This window comes from Uranotaenia lowii, chromosome 1 (assembly GCF_029784155.1).
Source record: "Uranotaenia lowii strain MFRU-FL chromosome 1, ASM2978415v1, whole genome shotgun sequence".
NCBI classification, from domain to species: Eukaryota; Metazoa; Arthropoda; class Insecta; order Diptera; family Culicidae; genus Uranotaenia; species Uranotaenia lowii.
This window is the reverse complement of record NC_073691.1, coordinates 43,331,583-43,349,315: the sequence shown is the minus strand read 5'-3', so window position 1 is coordinate 43,349,315 and position 17,733 is coordinate 43,331,583. Positions and strand designations below refer to the sequence as shown.

General features: G+C 35.9%; 1 protein-coding gene across 1 annotated transcript; it reads right to left on the bottom strand.

Moving 5' to 3' along the window:
- Positions 1-14,088: 14,088 nt before the first annotated feature.
- On the bottom strand, positions 14,089-17,177 carry LOC129759571 (uncharacterized). The gene is made up of 2 exons (XM_055757049.1): positions 15,035-17,177; positions 14,089-14,243 (listed from the first exon to the last, which is right to left on the bottom strand). The coding sequence occupies exons 1-2, from the start codon at positions 17,175-17,177 to the stop codon at positions 14,089-14,091; spliced, it is 2,298 nt and encodes a 765-aa protein (XP_055613024.1).
- Positions 17,178-17,733: the final 556 nt, after the last annotated feature.

Here is a 17,733-nt window from a genome sequence, read left to right as displayed (position 1 = left end):
TGTAGTAAATCTCGTCTAAAAGCGGGTTTTAGAGGGATTAATAAACTTTAATTTTTGATTATTTTTCATAAAATAAAAAATTGAAACCGGACATAGGTATATCACAAATAAAGGCAATTGTTTTCAATCCGTTGCTTGTCAAACAAGATTAGAAATAAAATCATTAGTTTTTTTTGTGATTTTTTTTCCACCTTCAATTTTCATTTCTGTCTGAGACCCACTTTTCGATAAATCGTGTATAAATGTAAATTGCGTACAAAACTAAAAGATACATCAATAGATGCAGAATTTAAAGCATTACATATTTTCATGCCAAAGAATCGATTCAAGAAATATATACATAATCTGTTTAAAAGATCGATCTTCCATAGATCGATCCAAGATCAACCAATACTAGTCCAAACAACTCTAACTTGAATTGCATAATTCGCTGAAATGCTATAAATTAGAAAAGAGAATATATAAAAAAATTCAATAAATTCACTCGAATAAATCAAAAATTATCTCAAATTGAAAGAGTATAATACTGATAAAAGATTTATCGAGGGACGTTCAACTTACAAATAGCCAATCAAATAAAACATATAAAAAATGTTTTTGATGCTATTTTTATCGTAAGTTCTCTATCGGATTTTTGTCGATAAACATCACCTTATTGTTAATTTTGGCTGTGTATGTATCAGAAACATAAGCATAATAAATAGTTAAAAAAAAATTTACATAATTCCACGATTTTTAGAAAATTCAATTGAAAATGATATACCATTTTTATTTCTTACATCTCAAAAGAGCGTTTTAAATGTTTTGATATTAAAGATTCTAATTTGTTTATCATCTATGTAAGAGACTGCAAAACGGTTTGTTTTCGAAAATATCTGAAATTCTGATTTTGAATTTCATTGAAATTTTCTAAAACTTCTGTACTTCCGTAGAACTATAAAAAATCGAAAAGAACTCTTATGTAACTTTTTCTCAGCAGTCAATTTTTTTTTCAACTTTTATTTTAAATTTTTTTAGGGGGGAACTTGTCCATGGCCGGACAACATTGATTTTTCGAAAACGCATGATCCTTATAGTGTTTAATCATCATGGAAATTAAGTTATTTAATGGCAGCCTGATAAGGTGTTTTAAAAATGGTAATCCAATCTGTAAAGGTAAACTAAGGATAGGCATCGAAAGCTTTTCCCTAGTAGTTCGAAGAGGATCGCCTAAACTTCTGGTCAGTTTTTTTCGGTTTGTGAAATGTTAATTTCGCATAAACGTTATCGTTGGTTGGTTACCTTTCGACAACACTAGATATAAGATATCAAATCGGAAGTTCAAACAAAATACTAGGAAATTTAAAAGAAATGCATTTTGTCTATGACCGGACACCAAATTGTTGTCTATGGCCAGACAAGAAAATATTAAAAATTAAACATGATTTCAACTTACAAGTTTCATTTTTTTCATTTCTCACCCTACTTTAGCACCTTCAAAGGGTTAGCAGAAGATAAGGATCGAAAAACGAAAATTATTTTGGTACTCTTACAAACTTTAAATTTTGCTTTCTGGTCATAGACAATGTTTCTCTAGTTTTTTTTTAAACAAATGGTTTTTTTTCTAGTCTGTGAAAAAACTTTTAATGAAGAGTAGGATAGGTATTCAGTTTTGAAAAACACACACTCCCAAAACCAGTGCAAATGTTTTGAATCATTTTGCTGCTTTTTTTGTGCCATTGGTGATAGCTTTGGTGAAGTAATTCGTAGTGTCCGATCATAGACAACACCTTTAGCAATTTTCCTCCTACATTTTACAGTGTTTTCAAAAATATGCACAATTTTTTCAAAACTCCCGAATCAGTCAAAATCAACTTTAATTTTTTTTGCTTCAATGTGATATTTGTCGCCATATGCTATCAGAAATGGATCCTCCATTTCATATTTTATAATCATTTCTAGAACATCGTTTTGAAAATGTTTAATGTTTTGCCTTTCAAGGAATGATAAACAATTTTTCAAATGTTGCAAATTTTTTATTCTTCCCAAAAAATGATTATCATTTCATTTCATTCATTTAGACTTAATAAAGTTTTAAATTAAAGAAATTTCATTATTTTATTTCAGAATTTTATTTGCATTAAGATTTGGAAATAAAATTCAAATTGAGAAATGAATTTCAGAATGGATAAAGGCAACACTTTATTTTCGAATCACTGTTATGAAAAATTTACCAGAATAATAGATATAAAAAAAATCTGTTCTAAAATCAGGTTCAAGTGCATAGCAATTATAACCAAAAACTTATCTTAAAATTTGTTTTTCGAAATGAGAATAATTAAAATTTCGTTGTGATAACCTTGCACTAATATGAAAAAGCTCAGGAAAAACATACAATTGAAAAATATCTTTTTATTTTTTACTATTCAACAACAAGTTTATTATTTTCATTTATAAATTGACATTTATAATGAGAGAGCCCTTTATGAGCTCAAAATAATAACCATACTTTTTTTTCAAAATACTTCCAATTTTTTCCAATGAGATCAAATTTAGGGGAAAAGGGCAGTGTTCAGCATTTCCCCCCCCTACCACTCTTTCAAAACGAACATTTGTTCACTACACATTAAAGTACTTTTAATTGGTCGATTTATGAAAATATATAAAACCACCCCCCCTCCTCCTCTCCAAGAGCGAGCCCTAGGACCGCTCTTGCCTTTCTATCTTCCTACTGGAAAGTTGGAGGAGTCTTAAACACATTGAAATTTTTCTCGCCTCCAATATCCTCTGCCAGGTTTTACGGAAATCGGTTCAGTAGTTTTCGAGTCTACAGGGAACAGGCAGTTAAAAACTATAACAATACCAAAATTACACAATAAACAAGGAATTGAATTTCCAACATCATTTCATTACACATTAATATCACACAATTTAAAAAATAATAAATTTTACTGATTAAATAAATTTAAATTTCCGAAACAAATCACATAGAAAGTTTCAAATCAATGTTAAAGGTAAGTCATTTGTTTATTCTCGACGGTATTGGATGAATAACGCCTGAAAGCAGACTTGTCCTTTTTCATATATTTTCATCGCTATAATGTTGCCAGTCCGTTAATTTATTCATGTATTTACACAAATCGCGGGAAAAGCTGTAATTTTAAATTGAACCCAATAAAGTTCCTCTTCTATTTTAAGTCGTCGACAAGGAAAGGTGTTTTAGTTTTACTCATCCGAAATGGTCTGAACCAACACATTGATAAATTTTCAAAATGATGTTCCTTATGCTGAACTAGAAATTTGCTTCGAAATAATTTCTAAGCAGTCCAGCATTCTTGTTTTCAAATTTTTGAATAAATATTTCCAAAAGACAGATCGATAAAAAAACTGAATCCTAACATAAATGTCAGATCAGGTAAAAATTTAACCATGATTAGGCCAGAACAAATGTTTAATGTTTAATGTTTATTGTTAGGAGTACGTGAGCCTGTCAGTTATAAACAATAGTTCAGGTTAAGGATATGATATATCAAATATCATTTTCTTCTTTTGTCGCGGATTTGATTTCGGAAAATTTATCAAATATCCGAGAGATTACAAGAGCAAACAAACAAATTATTGAAAATGAGAGTTTTATCACCTTTTGTATGCTTGATTTTATTGATTTTTTCGAAAGAAAATTACATGATTTAGTGCAATGATACAGTATGCTATTTAACTGCATGCAAGCTTTCATACAATGTATACCGATTTATTTGTTTTTTGCATTATTTTTTATTTCCCCCCCCCCCCCCCTTCCTTGCGATGATCCAACTCCGAGTGACAATAGAAGGATTTGAAATTTGTACCTTATTGCCTTGTTGTTGCCTTATTTGTAAGGATAACGATAACAATTTATTAATTACTAGCTGATCCCATACGAACTCCGTTTCGCTTTCAACTTAGAATATGTCATGAACAGTTTGTATGAAAGCCAATTGCCAAGCATTTTCCAGATGCACTTCTGAATTCATCGTTAAGTAATAATTGCCAAAATATTGGACGATCACTTTGTCTGTTGTCTGCTACTAAATTGGAAATCAGGAATCCTTTGACCGTGCCAAAAAACCACGTGTATAAATTTCTGCTGGATCCTTGCATAACAACGCAATTATTGCCAAAAAGCTAGAACCCTTTCGGGGCTCTTATACAATCTTTGATGACTGAAATCGATTGCCCTTCCCTCAAAACTTTCGTGTGCAAATTTTCAAAGCAATCCATTGCATAATAACGTCAATATTGTTAAAAACAGTTTTGAATTTATATGCACGACCCCTTTCGTCGACCCCTGGCAAAACATTTGACATCTGAAATCGATTGCCCATCCCTGAAAACTACCGTGTGCAAATTTTCATCCCAATCCTATGTAAAATAACGACAATATTGCAAAAATATTGAATGGTTTATATGGACGAATTCAGTAAATTCATTTGACAATTAAAACAATATATGAAGATGAAAAAGATAAATTTTGAACATTTAAGAAGGTATCAATAAACACGCCGAACCATTATAAAAACATATTTATGAAATTTAATTGATTACTCAAGGGAACATTATTTTGGTGCTTATGATTAAATGATTCATTTGGTGGATTTTAGCGTTCTGAACTTGAATTTTTTGCCAAATTTTGGCCATTGCATTTAATTTCGAATATATGGAGTTTTAAAATGTGTCAGTGTTAAATGAAATCAATCATTGAAAACTGATTAACTATCAAACCATACAGAAGAAAAAATCTGATTCTGATTTCGTTTAAGGAATAATATTTTGATGATGATGATAAATGATATAATAAAGTAAAATTAAACAGTTTTTTTTAATTTTTATAGATATAATAACAATTTTTTTTAAATTAGGCCGGAACAAATTTCAAATCCTTCTCTTGTCACTTGGAGTTGGAACATCGCGAGGGGGGGGGGGACGATAAAAAATAATGCGAAAAACAAATAAATTGGAATAAATTGCACGAAAGCTTGAATGCAAGAAAATTGCATACTATATTATTGCATAAAAGCTATAAATCAACTATTTTTTTTATTGAAAAATTGAATAAAATCAAGAATACAAAACGTGAATTAACTTCCATCTTCCAAAATTTGGTTCTTGGTCTTGTTATGGAAATTTCGAAGGGGAGGGGGGGGGAGGGCAAAAGAAGAAATTGATATTTGTTCCAGCCTTACTGCAGAGAGTTAAAAAAAATGATTTTATTCTCAAATTTGTTGCAAACTGCAAAACGAATATACTTATGCTTTAAAAAGTATCTAAAATGGAATTTGGTTTAGAACTTCTTTAAAAATTCGTTGAATGAGGAAAAAACAAATAGAAAACTCCTTTAACTATTTTGTAGAGCTCAAAATTACTCGAAGTCTAGATGAAACTTGATAATTGTATCTACACTTTAATTTTAAAATGTCATGTTTCAAGTTTTGCCAAAAAAGTGCAAAACTGCCTTAAATAATTTCAATTTATTTTGAACAGTTATTTCAATAACTAATAATCAAAGTACGTTTTGAATTCATTGCACCTCGAAAAAAAATGTTAATTTTTGGGCCTTGTGTAATTTATCAACAACTTTTCAAAAGAATACAAGGGAAAACGTGTGTGAATCGGTGAAATCGTTTATTTTAAAAATTCAATTACATTTCTTTTTCAAGTTTAATTAGTATAAAATTCAGGAAAAATAATCAGTTAGGCTTCCGCTTTTCCAAATCCGAATTGCCGGAAGTTACGCTTAACCCCTGCCATCAGATTTTGTACAGTCACCTTGTCCACCTTCTTCGCCGCAGAAAGCCAGTTTGCCTTGAACTGCTGCTCGTCCTTAATAGTTTTTTTGGTCTTCTTTAGGTTCCGCTTGACAATAGCCCAGTATTTCTCAATTGGGCGGAGCTCTGGCGTGTTGGGAGGGTTCTTGTCCTTGGGAACCACCTGCACGTTTTTGGCGGCGTACCACTCCATGGCCTTTTAACCGTAATGGCAAGATGCCAAATTCGGCCAAAACAGTACGGAACAACCGTGTTTCTTCAGGAAACAGACGTTTATTCAAACACACTTTCACGTAAATTTCTTGGTTGACAGTCCCGGATGCTATGAAAATGCTGCTTTTTAAGCCACAGGTACAGATGGCTTGCCAAGCCAAATATTTCTTCGCAATCTTTGACAGTTTCATGTGCTTGAAAATATCTTCTACCTTTCCCCTTCCTTTTGCCGTATAAAACTCCTGTCCCGGAAGCTGCTTGTAGTCGGCTTTGACGTAGGTTTCGTCGTCCATTACCACGCAGTCAAACTTCGTCAGCATCGTCGTGTACAGCCTCCGGGATCGCGATTTGGCCGTCGTACTTTTTTATCATCGCGATTTGGAGTCACTACCTTCTTGTAAGTCGATAGTCTGGCTCGTTTTTTAGCTCGATGCACGGTTGTAGACGATACACCCAGCTTATTTGCGGCATCTCGGAGAGAGAGGTTAGGGTTTCGCTTGAAACTACCGGCAACTCTCTTTGTCGTCTCAGCGGCTTCCGGTTTTCGATTTCCTCCCGATTCAGACTTTCTGACTGTTGACAAACGTTCCTCAAACACTTTAATTACATTTGTAACGGTTGATTTGGCAACTTTTGGCGATTTTGCCAGCTTTGCGTGCGAGTAGCTCGGGTGCAAAATTTTGATACGCTGCTCTTCTTCCTTGGACGCCATTTTGAGTGAATTCCAAAATCAAAATAGAAGCAACATTCTACACAACACACATCTTCAAATTGAGGGGTGTTCAGGTTTTTTAAATGCAAACTTGTCTGGGTATCTAGGGGTGTCTGCTTAAACCCCTAAAAAATTGCGGTTTTCCGGTTTCGGTAAATCAGGTTAGACAACCCTAACTTAATCCCCTGGAAACAAATCGAAAGGATTCAAATTGAGCGAGAGACAAGCCACTGCATCCGATGGTAGATTCAAATTTCCTAGGAAATCTCACGTAACGTAAGTATTATTCCAGGCCTTCAAATCTGTGCTTCAGAATTTTTCCAAATTTTCTCATTTTAAAGTGGTATAAATCGAAAAATACTCCTCAAATCAAGCCTGGCACAATCTAAAATTTCCTTGTTTGATGGGAAGTGTTGTGTCCGCCTATCTAGTGCTCGTCTGAAAAATATGCAGTCACATAGGTGATTGCCACATCTTCAACACACGTTGGCAAATTCCGACAACACAAATTGCTCACCATGAGTCTTACTTGGGGCCTTTTAAAGCCATAAGATTCTTTATATGAGTAAGACTTGTGGTGTTCGATACGGTTTAGAGGAAAAATTAATGGCGATTGAAATTTAATCATGCTGGTAGAATATTAAAAAAGTGTTCTGGTCAAAACTTTTGAGGACTTTGAAACAAATTATTTTTTACAGTGTTTCCCTTGGAAGACAACTCACCCCGGGCAGAAGCGACATCGGGGTTTTTCCTCGGAGCGAGCACATTAAATTGTCGTATGTGCGTGTTTCAATTGCCTAGCGAGTGTATGCTATGCTTCACCCTTTCCTCCTTCAGCCAAAAAGCTCCCAGGCTTTTCTCGCCCCCTGGTGGCGAATGCGATGAATATCAAATCTAATGATGGAAATTCGAAACTGGCATCGGAATCGGTTAGAAACCCTCAGCGGCACCTTTGGGTGTATGTAGTTGAATTTTTGTCAAATGCCTGAGCCTGGCCTGGAAGTCAATTGATGCAAATATGCTTGCCGGAGCACATATGTAGGGATGTACAATTGTACATTCGCACACAGAAAGACTTTTAAAAGCATTGGGAAACAAGCTTCTCGATTTTTCCGGCTGGCTGCCAAGAGGGGACACACACATGAATTGATGATCTCCCTTTTTTGGTTGTCGGTAACTAAAAGTGCGTGCCAGATTGTCCTGCCCGGATTTTCAGGCTGGCCATCATCCATGGACCGGATCTAGCCTAGCGCACGGAAACGGAAATTTCATTTTTCCAGCTTGTTAGCTCGACATTCTGCCAGCCTAGAACGGTGGAAAGTTGGTCACCATACTAGTATGTAGTTCCGATTTCCGATTTCGGGACTCAGGGATGGGTTGTGTGGCTTTGCAACAGGACATGACTAGCTGCAATTAGGCAGCTTGAAATGGAACCTAGGTGCAGTTTTCGAGTTCGGAATTGAATAACACAGCTGCAGGATGTACTTTTCAATTACAAAGACGAATTGTCGGTTCGTGAGTAATTATTTGTTCAGAATGGAAATCTGGTAGAATGGTATTTTATTTCTTCTTAAGAAGAAGATGTAGTACAACTCAAGAAGTTACCTTCGAAATTTTACTTGAGCCATTTGTAAATCAAGTCACAATGAGGATCATTCTTAACGCTCAATTTTACTGTATCGTTGATAAGTAAAATTATTATTATAATTATTATTAAGTTTATTAGAGACACTTTACCACTCCTGGGATATTCGTGTCTTGAAAAGTAAAATTATTAGAATCAAAATACAGATAAAATTGAAATTTTCAGTCACATTTACGAATTCTCATTCAAATTAAGACCATTTCTTAGTCAATAGATCAAATCAAGATTGAAAACAAAAATACAGAAAATAAATCAAATATACTGCCGCTGCCGGCAAGTCTGTCCCATATGCAAAAACAACGAACCGAGAAAAACGGCTTTAAAGATTTTTATAAACTTTCGTGGATTTCTCGGTTGAAACTTTACCTTTTCTATTTCTTTCTTCACAGATATGAAGAAAATTGTTGTAGAATTTCGTCCAATGTTTTTTTGCTTTGGAAGTTGTTGATACAGAGGAGAAAATAATGATGGGACAGCCTTGCGAGTATATTCCGCATGCGTATTAAATGTACCCGCAAGTCTGTCCCATATTTGGCTTTTCTTTTGTCAGTTGATCATTTGATTCTCTCTATCTGCGGTGTATTATTCACTTTATTGGTTGTTTACTGATAAAAATAAGTTTGAAATGATGTTTATGACATATTTAGATAAAGATAACGTAATTTTATCGTGAGAATTGAGTAGGTCTAAAATTAAATGAACATCAATAAAATTCCATGAATAAAACAACCTTTATCTTCATCTTTTGGAAAGTTTTTTGGTCGATATTCTTTTCAAGAGACTATAAATATCTACAAATTAAATTAATGCTAAATCAGAAAAAGCGAAGCTTCTTGGCTGCAAATATTTAATGAGAAAAATCAATACAATATGACCTACGCGTGTGCTACCAGGTACGCGTATTTTGGTTCAAAGATTTTATGAAAGTCCAAGCAACAAATAACAGCATGACAAAAACATAAAAAATATGGCTTTGTAGCAGATTATTTTCCATGTTTTACGACGAACAATTCAATAAGCCTCATGCGAAATTTTAAAATGAAACAGTTTGGTGGAATTTACCCATAAGGCTAAACTTAGCTTGTAAAAATTATGGAAATTGCTATTTTTGACTTTACTGTACTGTTTTATCTAGTCTTACGAAATCTAGTCCGTAATTTCAATGAATGCTTATTTTGTTGCACACATTGTATGAATATTTGTAAAATTAACGTAGATTAGAGGAGCAAATTTAAAGCATTCTGTAAAAATATACATATGGGACAGCTTTGCGGGTATATTTCATATGGGACAGGCACGACTTGGTATTTTTTCACATATATTGAGAACAAAGTTATGAAAGTTTTTAGTCTTAATTGAAGAACTAACTGTATTTGAACGATTTTTGAGATAAACTGAAAAATGACGAAAATGCATATGGGACATTCTTGCTAATAGCGGCAGTATAATAGGTATTCAATAAAAAGTTGTTAATTTTGTTTTCGACCGGAGACGATTTTTGAGGTTATGTTAGTGTTACTGGATACTTTCAGAAAAAAGCGGGACATTTCACGAAAAAAAACTGCATACAGACGAAAAAAGCGGGATATTAAAAAAAAAACTCTTAAAAAAGCTTAATTGTGTAGCCAAACTTCTACGTATACTATCAGCCAAAGTTGTTCATAAAAAGTTCACTAAGGTTTTTTGAACGCGGATTGATTTTGGTCAGTTTTTCTTACACGTGATTTGAGAGAAAATATTTCAAGTCTTACATGTAAACAGCGGATTTGATATCGGGTAAAAAACCTTTATGTAATTTGTTTAGAAATAAGTTTGTTTGCTTATTTGTTTGAAAATTTTAAAACTCAAGAAAACTCACATCTTGGTAAACTTTGACAATTGAGTCGGAAAAGTTGGTGTAAAACATAAGGCAATTTAATAAAGATTTCGACGAAAAAATAAATCTCTATAATTCTACAATCTGTAATTATTTGCAAGCAACTTAAACAAAATTCTCTTCATACGTTGGATGAATATGCTCCAAGAACACTCAACTGAATCAGAATCTTACTGTAATGCTAAGAGTTTTAAAATTATTCAGTATTGTCTTATATGTATAAACTATGAAAATGCTGCGTGTTTTGAGAAAAAGACGTATTTGAAAGAATTTCTGTTCATCACAGAATTAAAATTGAGACAAAAGTTTATTTTTTCATTGTTAGTCAGTTAACTTTGAAAAAGTTTTCCAAGAAAAAAGCGGGAAATTTCGAGGAAAATGCAGGACAGCGGGACATATGTACATCAAAAAACGTGATAAGTCCCGCATTTGCAGGACGGATGACAACTCTAGGTTATGTTGGCTTTAGGTCTTTTGAAAAATTAGATCACTTTATATGTTCTTCATCCGACGATAATTTGAAACTAACAGAGCTGTAGGAAAAGCTGTAGGAGCGGGGCGGTGGTCTGGTGACTGTTTTTTTTTTCTATTTATATTTTTGCTCAAACAAAGAATGAATGGCAAAAGTTGAAAAAAAAATAGTACTATAAGACTATATGTAAATTTGTAAGTTTGTTAACATATATTTGTTTTCATAATAAATACCTGAGCCGATGTCCACGAGTTCGAGCCCAAGAGCAAACATCGAACACAGTTGTACCGGATAAGTTTTTCAATAACGATCCACCAACTGCACCGTTGATAAAGTCGCGAATGCCATAAAGATGGTAAAACGACTATAATCGAAACAAAAAAAAAGTTAAATACCTACTTACTTTCGAAAATATGTCCATAAATCTTTAAAATTGTAAGCTAAATTTGTATAATGAAGCCTTCGGTAACAAAAAAAAAACGAAACTTTCATCGATGATAAAATTTTTGAACTTGCTCAAGAGTCTGGTAGATTTAGATTATTTGATTGAAGTATAGAATAAGTTCAAATATTTCAAGAATGTCTTCAATTTAAAAAAAACTCTATCCTTAAATCAAATAAGCTCAACCAATTAAACTCTTTAGGAAAGTTAAAATTTTAATTATCGACAGAAATAAATCAAATTTTCTGTAGCAAAAGAGAGTGATTTAAATTTTGCAGTAAAAATCTGTATCCTACATGTTAAACTAAATTTAGGATTTAGCTGGAGTTCAAAATATGAATTTGGAATCTGTTTTAGATTTCATCAATTCAATACGGTTTCTAAAGTTTTCGACAAAACCATTTCTGAATCTTAATTTCAGATAAGAATACCAAATATGAGCCAAAGACTGAGTTTTAGTTCATGAATCTATCATTCAATTTCTGATGTTTTGAGTTTCAATCTGAAATCACTTTTAATCCGACTTGTGAATCTCAATATATATATGGGTTTCGTTGAATGAATCGCCATTTTAAGCTTCGTTATGTTTGGATTCTGCATGAGAATTAAGTTTAAAAGCTTTAAATTTGAATGTGAAATAAAAACTCAGGTTGGTTTCTTATTTTAATATTTAAAATGAATATATGATTCGAAAATTATGCAACAAATTTTGAATGAATAGCAACACCAAATTTGAACCATTATTTCAAGCAGCTTTTAATTTTTGATATGATATGATGTCTCGAAATAAAAATTAAGAAACCTAAACTGGATTTAGATTTAAAATTTCTGAAACAGTAGTACAGTGAGTTAAATTTTTATCAAAATTTAGTAGTCTGAACTATATTTCGATTAACAAGTGAAGGCTGCAGTTGAAGGTTAAAACGCTCTTTAAATAAACATTCAACATCATCAAAAAGTAAGAAAGTTTTGAAAATCTGTCACAGAATTCTGAACTTAGGATTAGTTTTCGAGTTTTTGACTTCAATTCTGAATCAATATTGTTACTCTTGAACAACTATATTGATTATCATCAAAATAAGATTGAGATTTTAAAATTTTTAGTGTTGAGTCTCGCTTGCTTTTTCTGAACTTTCATGGGAGGGAAGGAATGTCGCGTTTACTTGCTTCGGACAATCAGTAGTCTAAATTTGTATACTAGATTTGACCCTCTGGGATTGCTCTTTAAAAGAAAGAATAGAGCCACTTATGCGAAAAATAAAATGTTTTTAAATGCTAAAAACCCTGAAGTCATCTTTGTATTTCCAATTTTGACAAACAATGAATCTTTGAGTTGGAATATAGATGTTTTTATTCACCTTGAGATTTTCTAATAGAAAATTTCTATGAATCACTCCATTATTTGTGAACGTGTTGTTTTGGAACCGGAACACTATTTCGGACAAACTTAGAAAACTCGCGACGATTTGGTTAAGAAACTTAAAACGACAAGTTTTATTTTCGGTTCGATAATTGGGGGGGTTTTATTTGCGATGTGTAGTACACGGCGGATTGGTTTGGACTGAACTCTTTACAAGTGTATGGTATGCTACGAAAATGAGGATTGAATATAATCAAAAAACCTTCCTACTAATATTATACACACATTCATAATTTGTACAAGTATTAAATTTCAAGTGGCAAAAAGCTTCCATTCGAGCAGTGAACAGAGCTTATATCCATCCGAAAGCCTTTTTAGATCACTTTCGGATGGATCTGACTTTGACGTTCTGCGATGTTTTACTCTGCCCTACTAACACTATTGAGCGGTGAGATTATACTCAAACATATGCCGCCCGCCTTGAAATCTCATTTCAATACAATACTAACGGTAAATGTTTACAATAATCCGATGTGTGTTGGCATGGAATAAAACTGTGCAAATTTCATTTTCTAACGGTACATATAAGTTGGAATGTGCATATTGATTTTGTGTTCTGTTTTGATCACTAATTCGTACGTTTCAGTTTTCTCCTATATGTTTAGTGTAGTGTAGTATGGGTAGTGTTGTTTTGCAGGGGGAAACGCCGAACTGGAGCCACTCGCTGGGAACGGAAGATTTTCCAATTTGGAGGATATTTGTGTTACTGCTGGATGCTGGCTAGGTGCTACTTGGATGCTTCGGACCTGGAACTGCCAAGGTAAGGAATACATGCATTGCAAACCTCGAAGATCCGTGAAATTGTATTGGCGATCTGAACTTTCCGTCGGTGAAATTGTCTTCGATAGTGGCAATGGTGTGTGACGTTGATTGTTTTTTGTTTGCAGCTCTCATTTCCTCGTGCGATTATGAATTGTCGAAACGACCGGATTCGACCGACTGGGTTGACGAGGTTGACGCAGGATCGGATGCTCACAGAGGCTCAAGCAATTGAAGTGACAAGGTAAGTAACGAACCATCATTGACTGGAATTTGTCGTTGTCACTTAGGCATTTTTATTTCAACCGTAGGTTTTGCTGCAGATTGGCTATGGTTGGGTCGCTGTATCATAGACAGCATCAGATGAGCTGCATGGATTCGAATTATAAGCGGCTGGCCTCAACTTGGTTGAGACTAGATCTATTGCCTTGCTAGTCTGTGGTGGACCTGAAACGACCAACGTCGCTCTGAATCAGCTGCATTGCTGCGGTTGGGTCTCTTGAGAAGCGATGCAACTGGATCTGGTTTGTGGGCACAAATTGCGCACAGGTATGTCGGCTGGCTCAAGTGGTGTGAGGTGACGAAAGCAAGCTGAAGGTTGGCAGCACACAGACGGATCAGCATATGGACCCCCAGAGCCTTCTTAAGTGGACACGAACCGGGGAAGGCCAGGAGATGAGTGCAATGGGTCTAGCTGGCTGCTGTTTCTCATGTTGTGTGGCTGTCGACTGCAGCTGTGTGGCTGTGTGAAGCTGTCGACACGCAGCTAGATTTGTTGCTCACGGGCGCTGCACCAACGGACTAACGGCCTTCTGCTAGCATATGGACCTGGCACACGGACGTGGGTATGCTCGTCTTGGTGCTGATCGATGGCTTCGTGGGTGTTTGGTGTTGAACCTCCATCGACCGATGGAGGGATTCCTGAATGCATAAGAAGAGTGCTTAATATTATGAAAGCCGCTAAAATAAACAGAGACTTCCCTGGTTGCGGAAGCACATGGCTTCCGCCTACGCTCGTTACGACGTCTGATGATTTTTGGTAGAGTGATGACATCCCTTAACATCCCATCTTCAGGGACCTCCATCCTTTAACAAAGCTCGCCAATATTTTAGGCGTACGGTTCAGGCCTGAGGGATTAGTTCTACTTCTTTTAAAATGCGACTGATATGTCAATCTCGAAGATTCTTAAAGCGATGTTATGCTTCATGCGGTATGAGGTAGTTTTTCAAATGATAAGATTCTCAAGAGTGTATGATTCTTCAAGCTATATGATACTTAAGGCGGCAGGAGGAAACTTCAATCAATATGACTTGTAATGCTTATGCGGACTTAACTTTAACATGTAAGCATTCCGTTGGAAACTTCATGCTCCCTTACAACAACAGATAATGCAGAGCAACCTTAACCGATGTGGGTTTTGAATAAATTGGGCTTCACTAAAAGGCTTGAGGAAATTGAGCATATTCAAAATAGTCGCAGCTTAACATGCATGACTAGGTAATTGTTTTGTCAAGCAATACGAGATAAGATAGGGAAATTCCATCGGTTTCTCAGTAAGAGTTTCTGACTCAATCGATACGACTTTCTTAACCTAATTCCTACTGATTTCATTACTTCAGACAAGAGCTTGATCCTGAGAATATCTGACGCAATCTGACTTTTTGTTCATATTCATTCGACTGACTCATTCTTTGGGAGGGTAGTGACAAACCGTACTTCTTCGTTTCTGACTGTGGGTTTTTCAATTCAGTTTGCGGTCTCAACGCGACATATTTCCAGCTTCTAGAGCCATGTGAGCTGCTTCTGTAAGTGCTTGACGAACAGACTGGGGTATGGGAAACTTTTTGCGGAGATTCGACCACTCGACCTGACACAATCCAACCAAAAACCGAATTGTGAAGCGTGGGACCATTCTTCGTGACCTTTCTTCCCTTATTCTTCAACAACTCCAAGTAGTACTCGGCACCAATGACAATATCGATCCGCCTTGACTCGTAGAAGTAAGGATCGGCTAGCAAGGCGGAATCTGGGAGTGACATGGACGGAGGATCAAACGATGTCGATGGTAAATGTGGGGTTAGTTTAGGCAACACGAAAAACTGTATGGTTTCTTGGAATTTGGAGATTTTTGGTGCACGTGAGCAGACTTCAGCGTGTATGGTCTTCGTTGACACTGACTCAGATGACCCAATACCCTGAACTGACAAAAACGTGGGTGTTTCTTCGAGCTTCAGCTTTCTCGAAAACTCTTCTGTCATCAGACAATGTTGCGAACAAGAGTCCAGCAGGGCTCTTGCAATCAGAGCGTTACCGTAGCGGTCTTTGATCTTGACAAGAGCGGTAGGGAGCAGAGTATTTGATGCAGGCTTAACAGGTAATGCTACGTAACTTTGGCTTGTGCTTGGCATAGGTGAATTGATTTGTGTGGTTGTGTTTGGTGAATTGTGTGTTGCATGTTGTGGTTGAGTGTGTGTTTCCGTAACTATTGGCATGGTTTGTTGTCTTTGCTGTTGATATGCTTGCTGTGGATAAATATGGGTGCTTTCTTGATTAATAGGTTGTGCGTTTGACAGTTGACTGAGTCTCGATATTGACGGATTTGGAACGGAGGATCGCGTAGCATGCAACATAGTGTGATGCTTTTGTTGACACAACCGACAACTGCTACGAGTGCAGTTCGTCGCAAAATGACCAGGCTGCAGGCAATTTCTGCAAACTCGACTTCGATTGGCGGCTTCAACACGTTCTGATATCTTCAATCGAAGGAATCTCTGGCAGTGAAACGGTGAGTGCCACGTTTCACTACAAAATGGACACTGGTTTGAGGACTTAAACGTTGTGTAGCTTGCTGATTGGGTTCTTGGCTGATGATGATCTGGTGTGTTGTAGCGGGGTTCTTTCGTTGGGGCAACTGACTGAAGAACGGAGCAGTAGTTGCGCAGAAACTTCCTCATGTCCTCGTATTTGGGTACTTCTTTACAGTTGTGTTGTGTTTCCCAGCTTCTTAAAGTGACAGAGTCCAGTCGCGTGTAAAGCATGTGCGCTAGAATGGTGCTCCAACCATCGGTGTCCTCGCCAACCTTCTGCAGCATCAACAAGTTCTTCTCGAACTCACTAATGAGATTGTTGATGCTCTCAAAACTTTCTTTCCGGATCGGTTCAAGCGAAAACAATGCGTCTAGGTACGCCTTCACAATCAGCTTCTTGTTCTCATAGCGCGCTGTCAGAATCTCCCAGGCGACAGTGTAATTGACGTCTGAGAGTTCGATAGAGAGAACTTCTTCGAGTGCTTCGCCGCTTAACGATGACCTGAGATAGGAGAACTTCTCCATGGGGGCGAGTTGTCCGTTGTTGTGGATCAAACTTTGAAAACTATCGCGGAATGAGACCCATTCGCGAAGTTTTCCACTAAAACTGGGCAATCGAATTTCTGGCAGCTTAACTCTCGAACCCATGTTCGCATGTCCTTGATGGTGAGAGGAGTTGTCGTTTGGAGCTTGTTCATGTTTGTGTTGAAGATTCGACAGCGCACCCTTCAACTGGAAGAAACGTTCTTGGAAACTCAGTAGCAGCATGTCGTTTTCTTCCTCACGTTGGGCTTCAGCTTCATCTTTGGCGTCACCGTAGAGCTCCTTGCCTTTTTTCTCCTCACTTTCTAACACAATCGTTTCAATTTTGCTACGCACCTCTTGAAATTCATTGAACACAGGTTCTAAGGCCTCAAGCCTAGAACTTATCTGACACTCATCTCGTTCTGGATTATAATTCTGCACGAATCGGTCCACACTGTCCATGAGAAGCACTATTTGCCTCTCTCTCTTCTGCAACAACTTTAACTGAACATTTTTCGCCATTCTGACTGGAAACTTTGTTCACTACTACTTAAATTTCAATAACTCTGAAGCTTCAGAGCTGATAAAGCAGCGATTCAACCCAAATTGGGGAAAACGAGAAACCAATTTCCAATTTCCAAAATATCTGACCAACTTGGACCAAATTTGTCCAAAACTGACGAATTTCTGACACAATACTGACGTAGGCGAATTTATTGTTGCAGTTCAGGAGTTTATTCTTAATTTCTGGTGAAATATCGAACGAATTTCAATTTCTGACAAATCAGACACCCTTGGACCCGATTCGTCCAATACAGAATTACTTATAACTGACTCAGGCTTCGAGTTTCTGACGAATTCAAACTTGTACCTTCAGACAAGTTCTTAAACTGACGCTTTCTTTTCTGACACAGGCTTAATATTTCACAATTTTTCAGACGACTTGTAAACTGACTCAATTTCTAACAAGTTTCAGACCAAATGTCACTGACTTAATTTCTGACAATATTTCAGAAAGAGATTTCCGACAATATTCAGACAAGATTTCTGACAAGAGCTTAAATTTTGACTCAGACTC

Excerpts from the sequence above, each read along its gene's own strand:
- LOC129759571 (XM_055757049.1), bottom strand. The coding sequence starts at position 17,177 with ATGGCGAAAAATGTTCAGTTAAAGTTGTTGCAGAAGAGAGAGAGGCAA. Across the intron at positions 14,244-15,034 it reads GTCAGAAACGAAGAAGTACG|GAATCCCTCCATCGGTCGAT; the intron begins GTTTGTCACTAC and ends TTATGCATTCAG.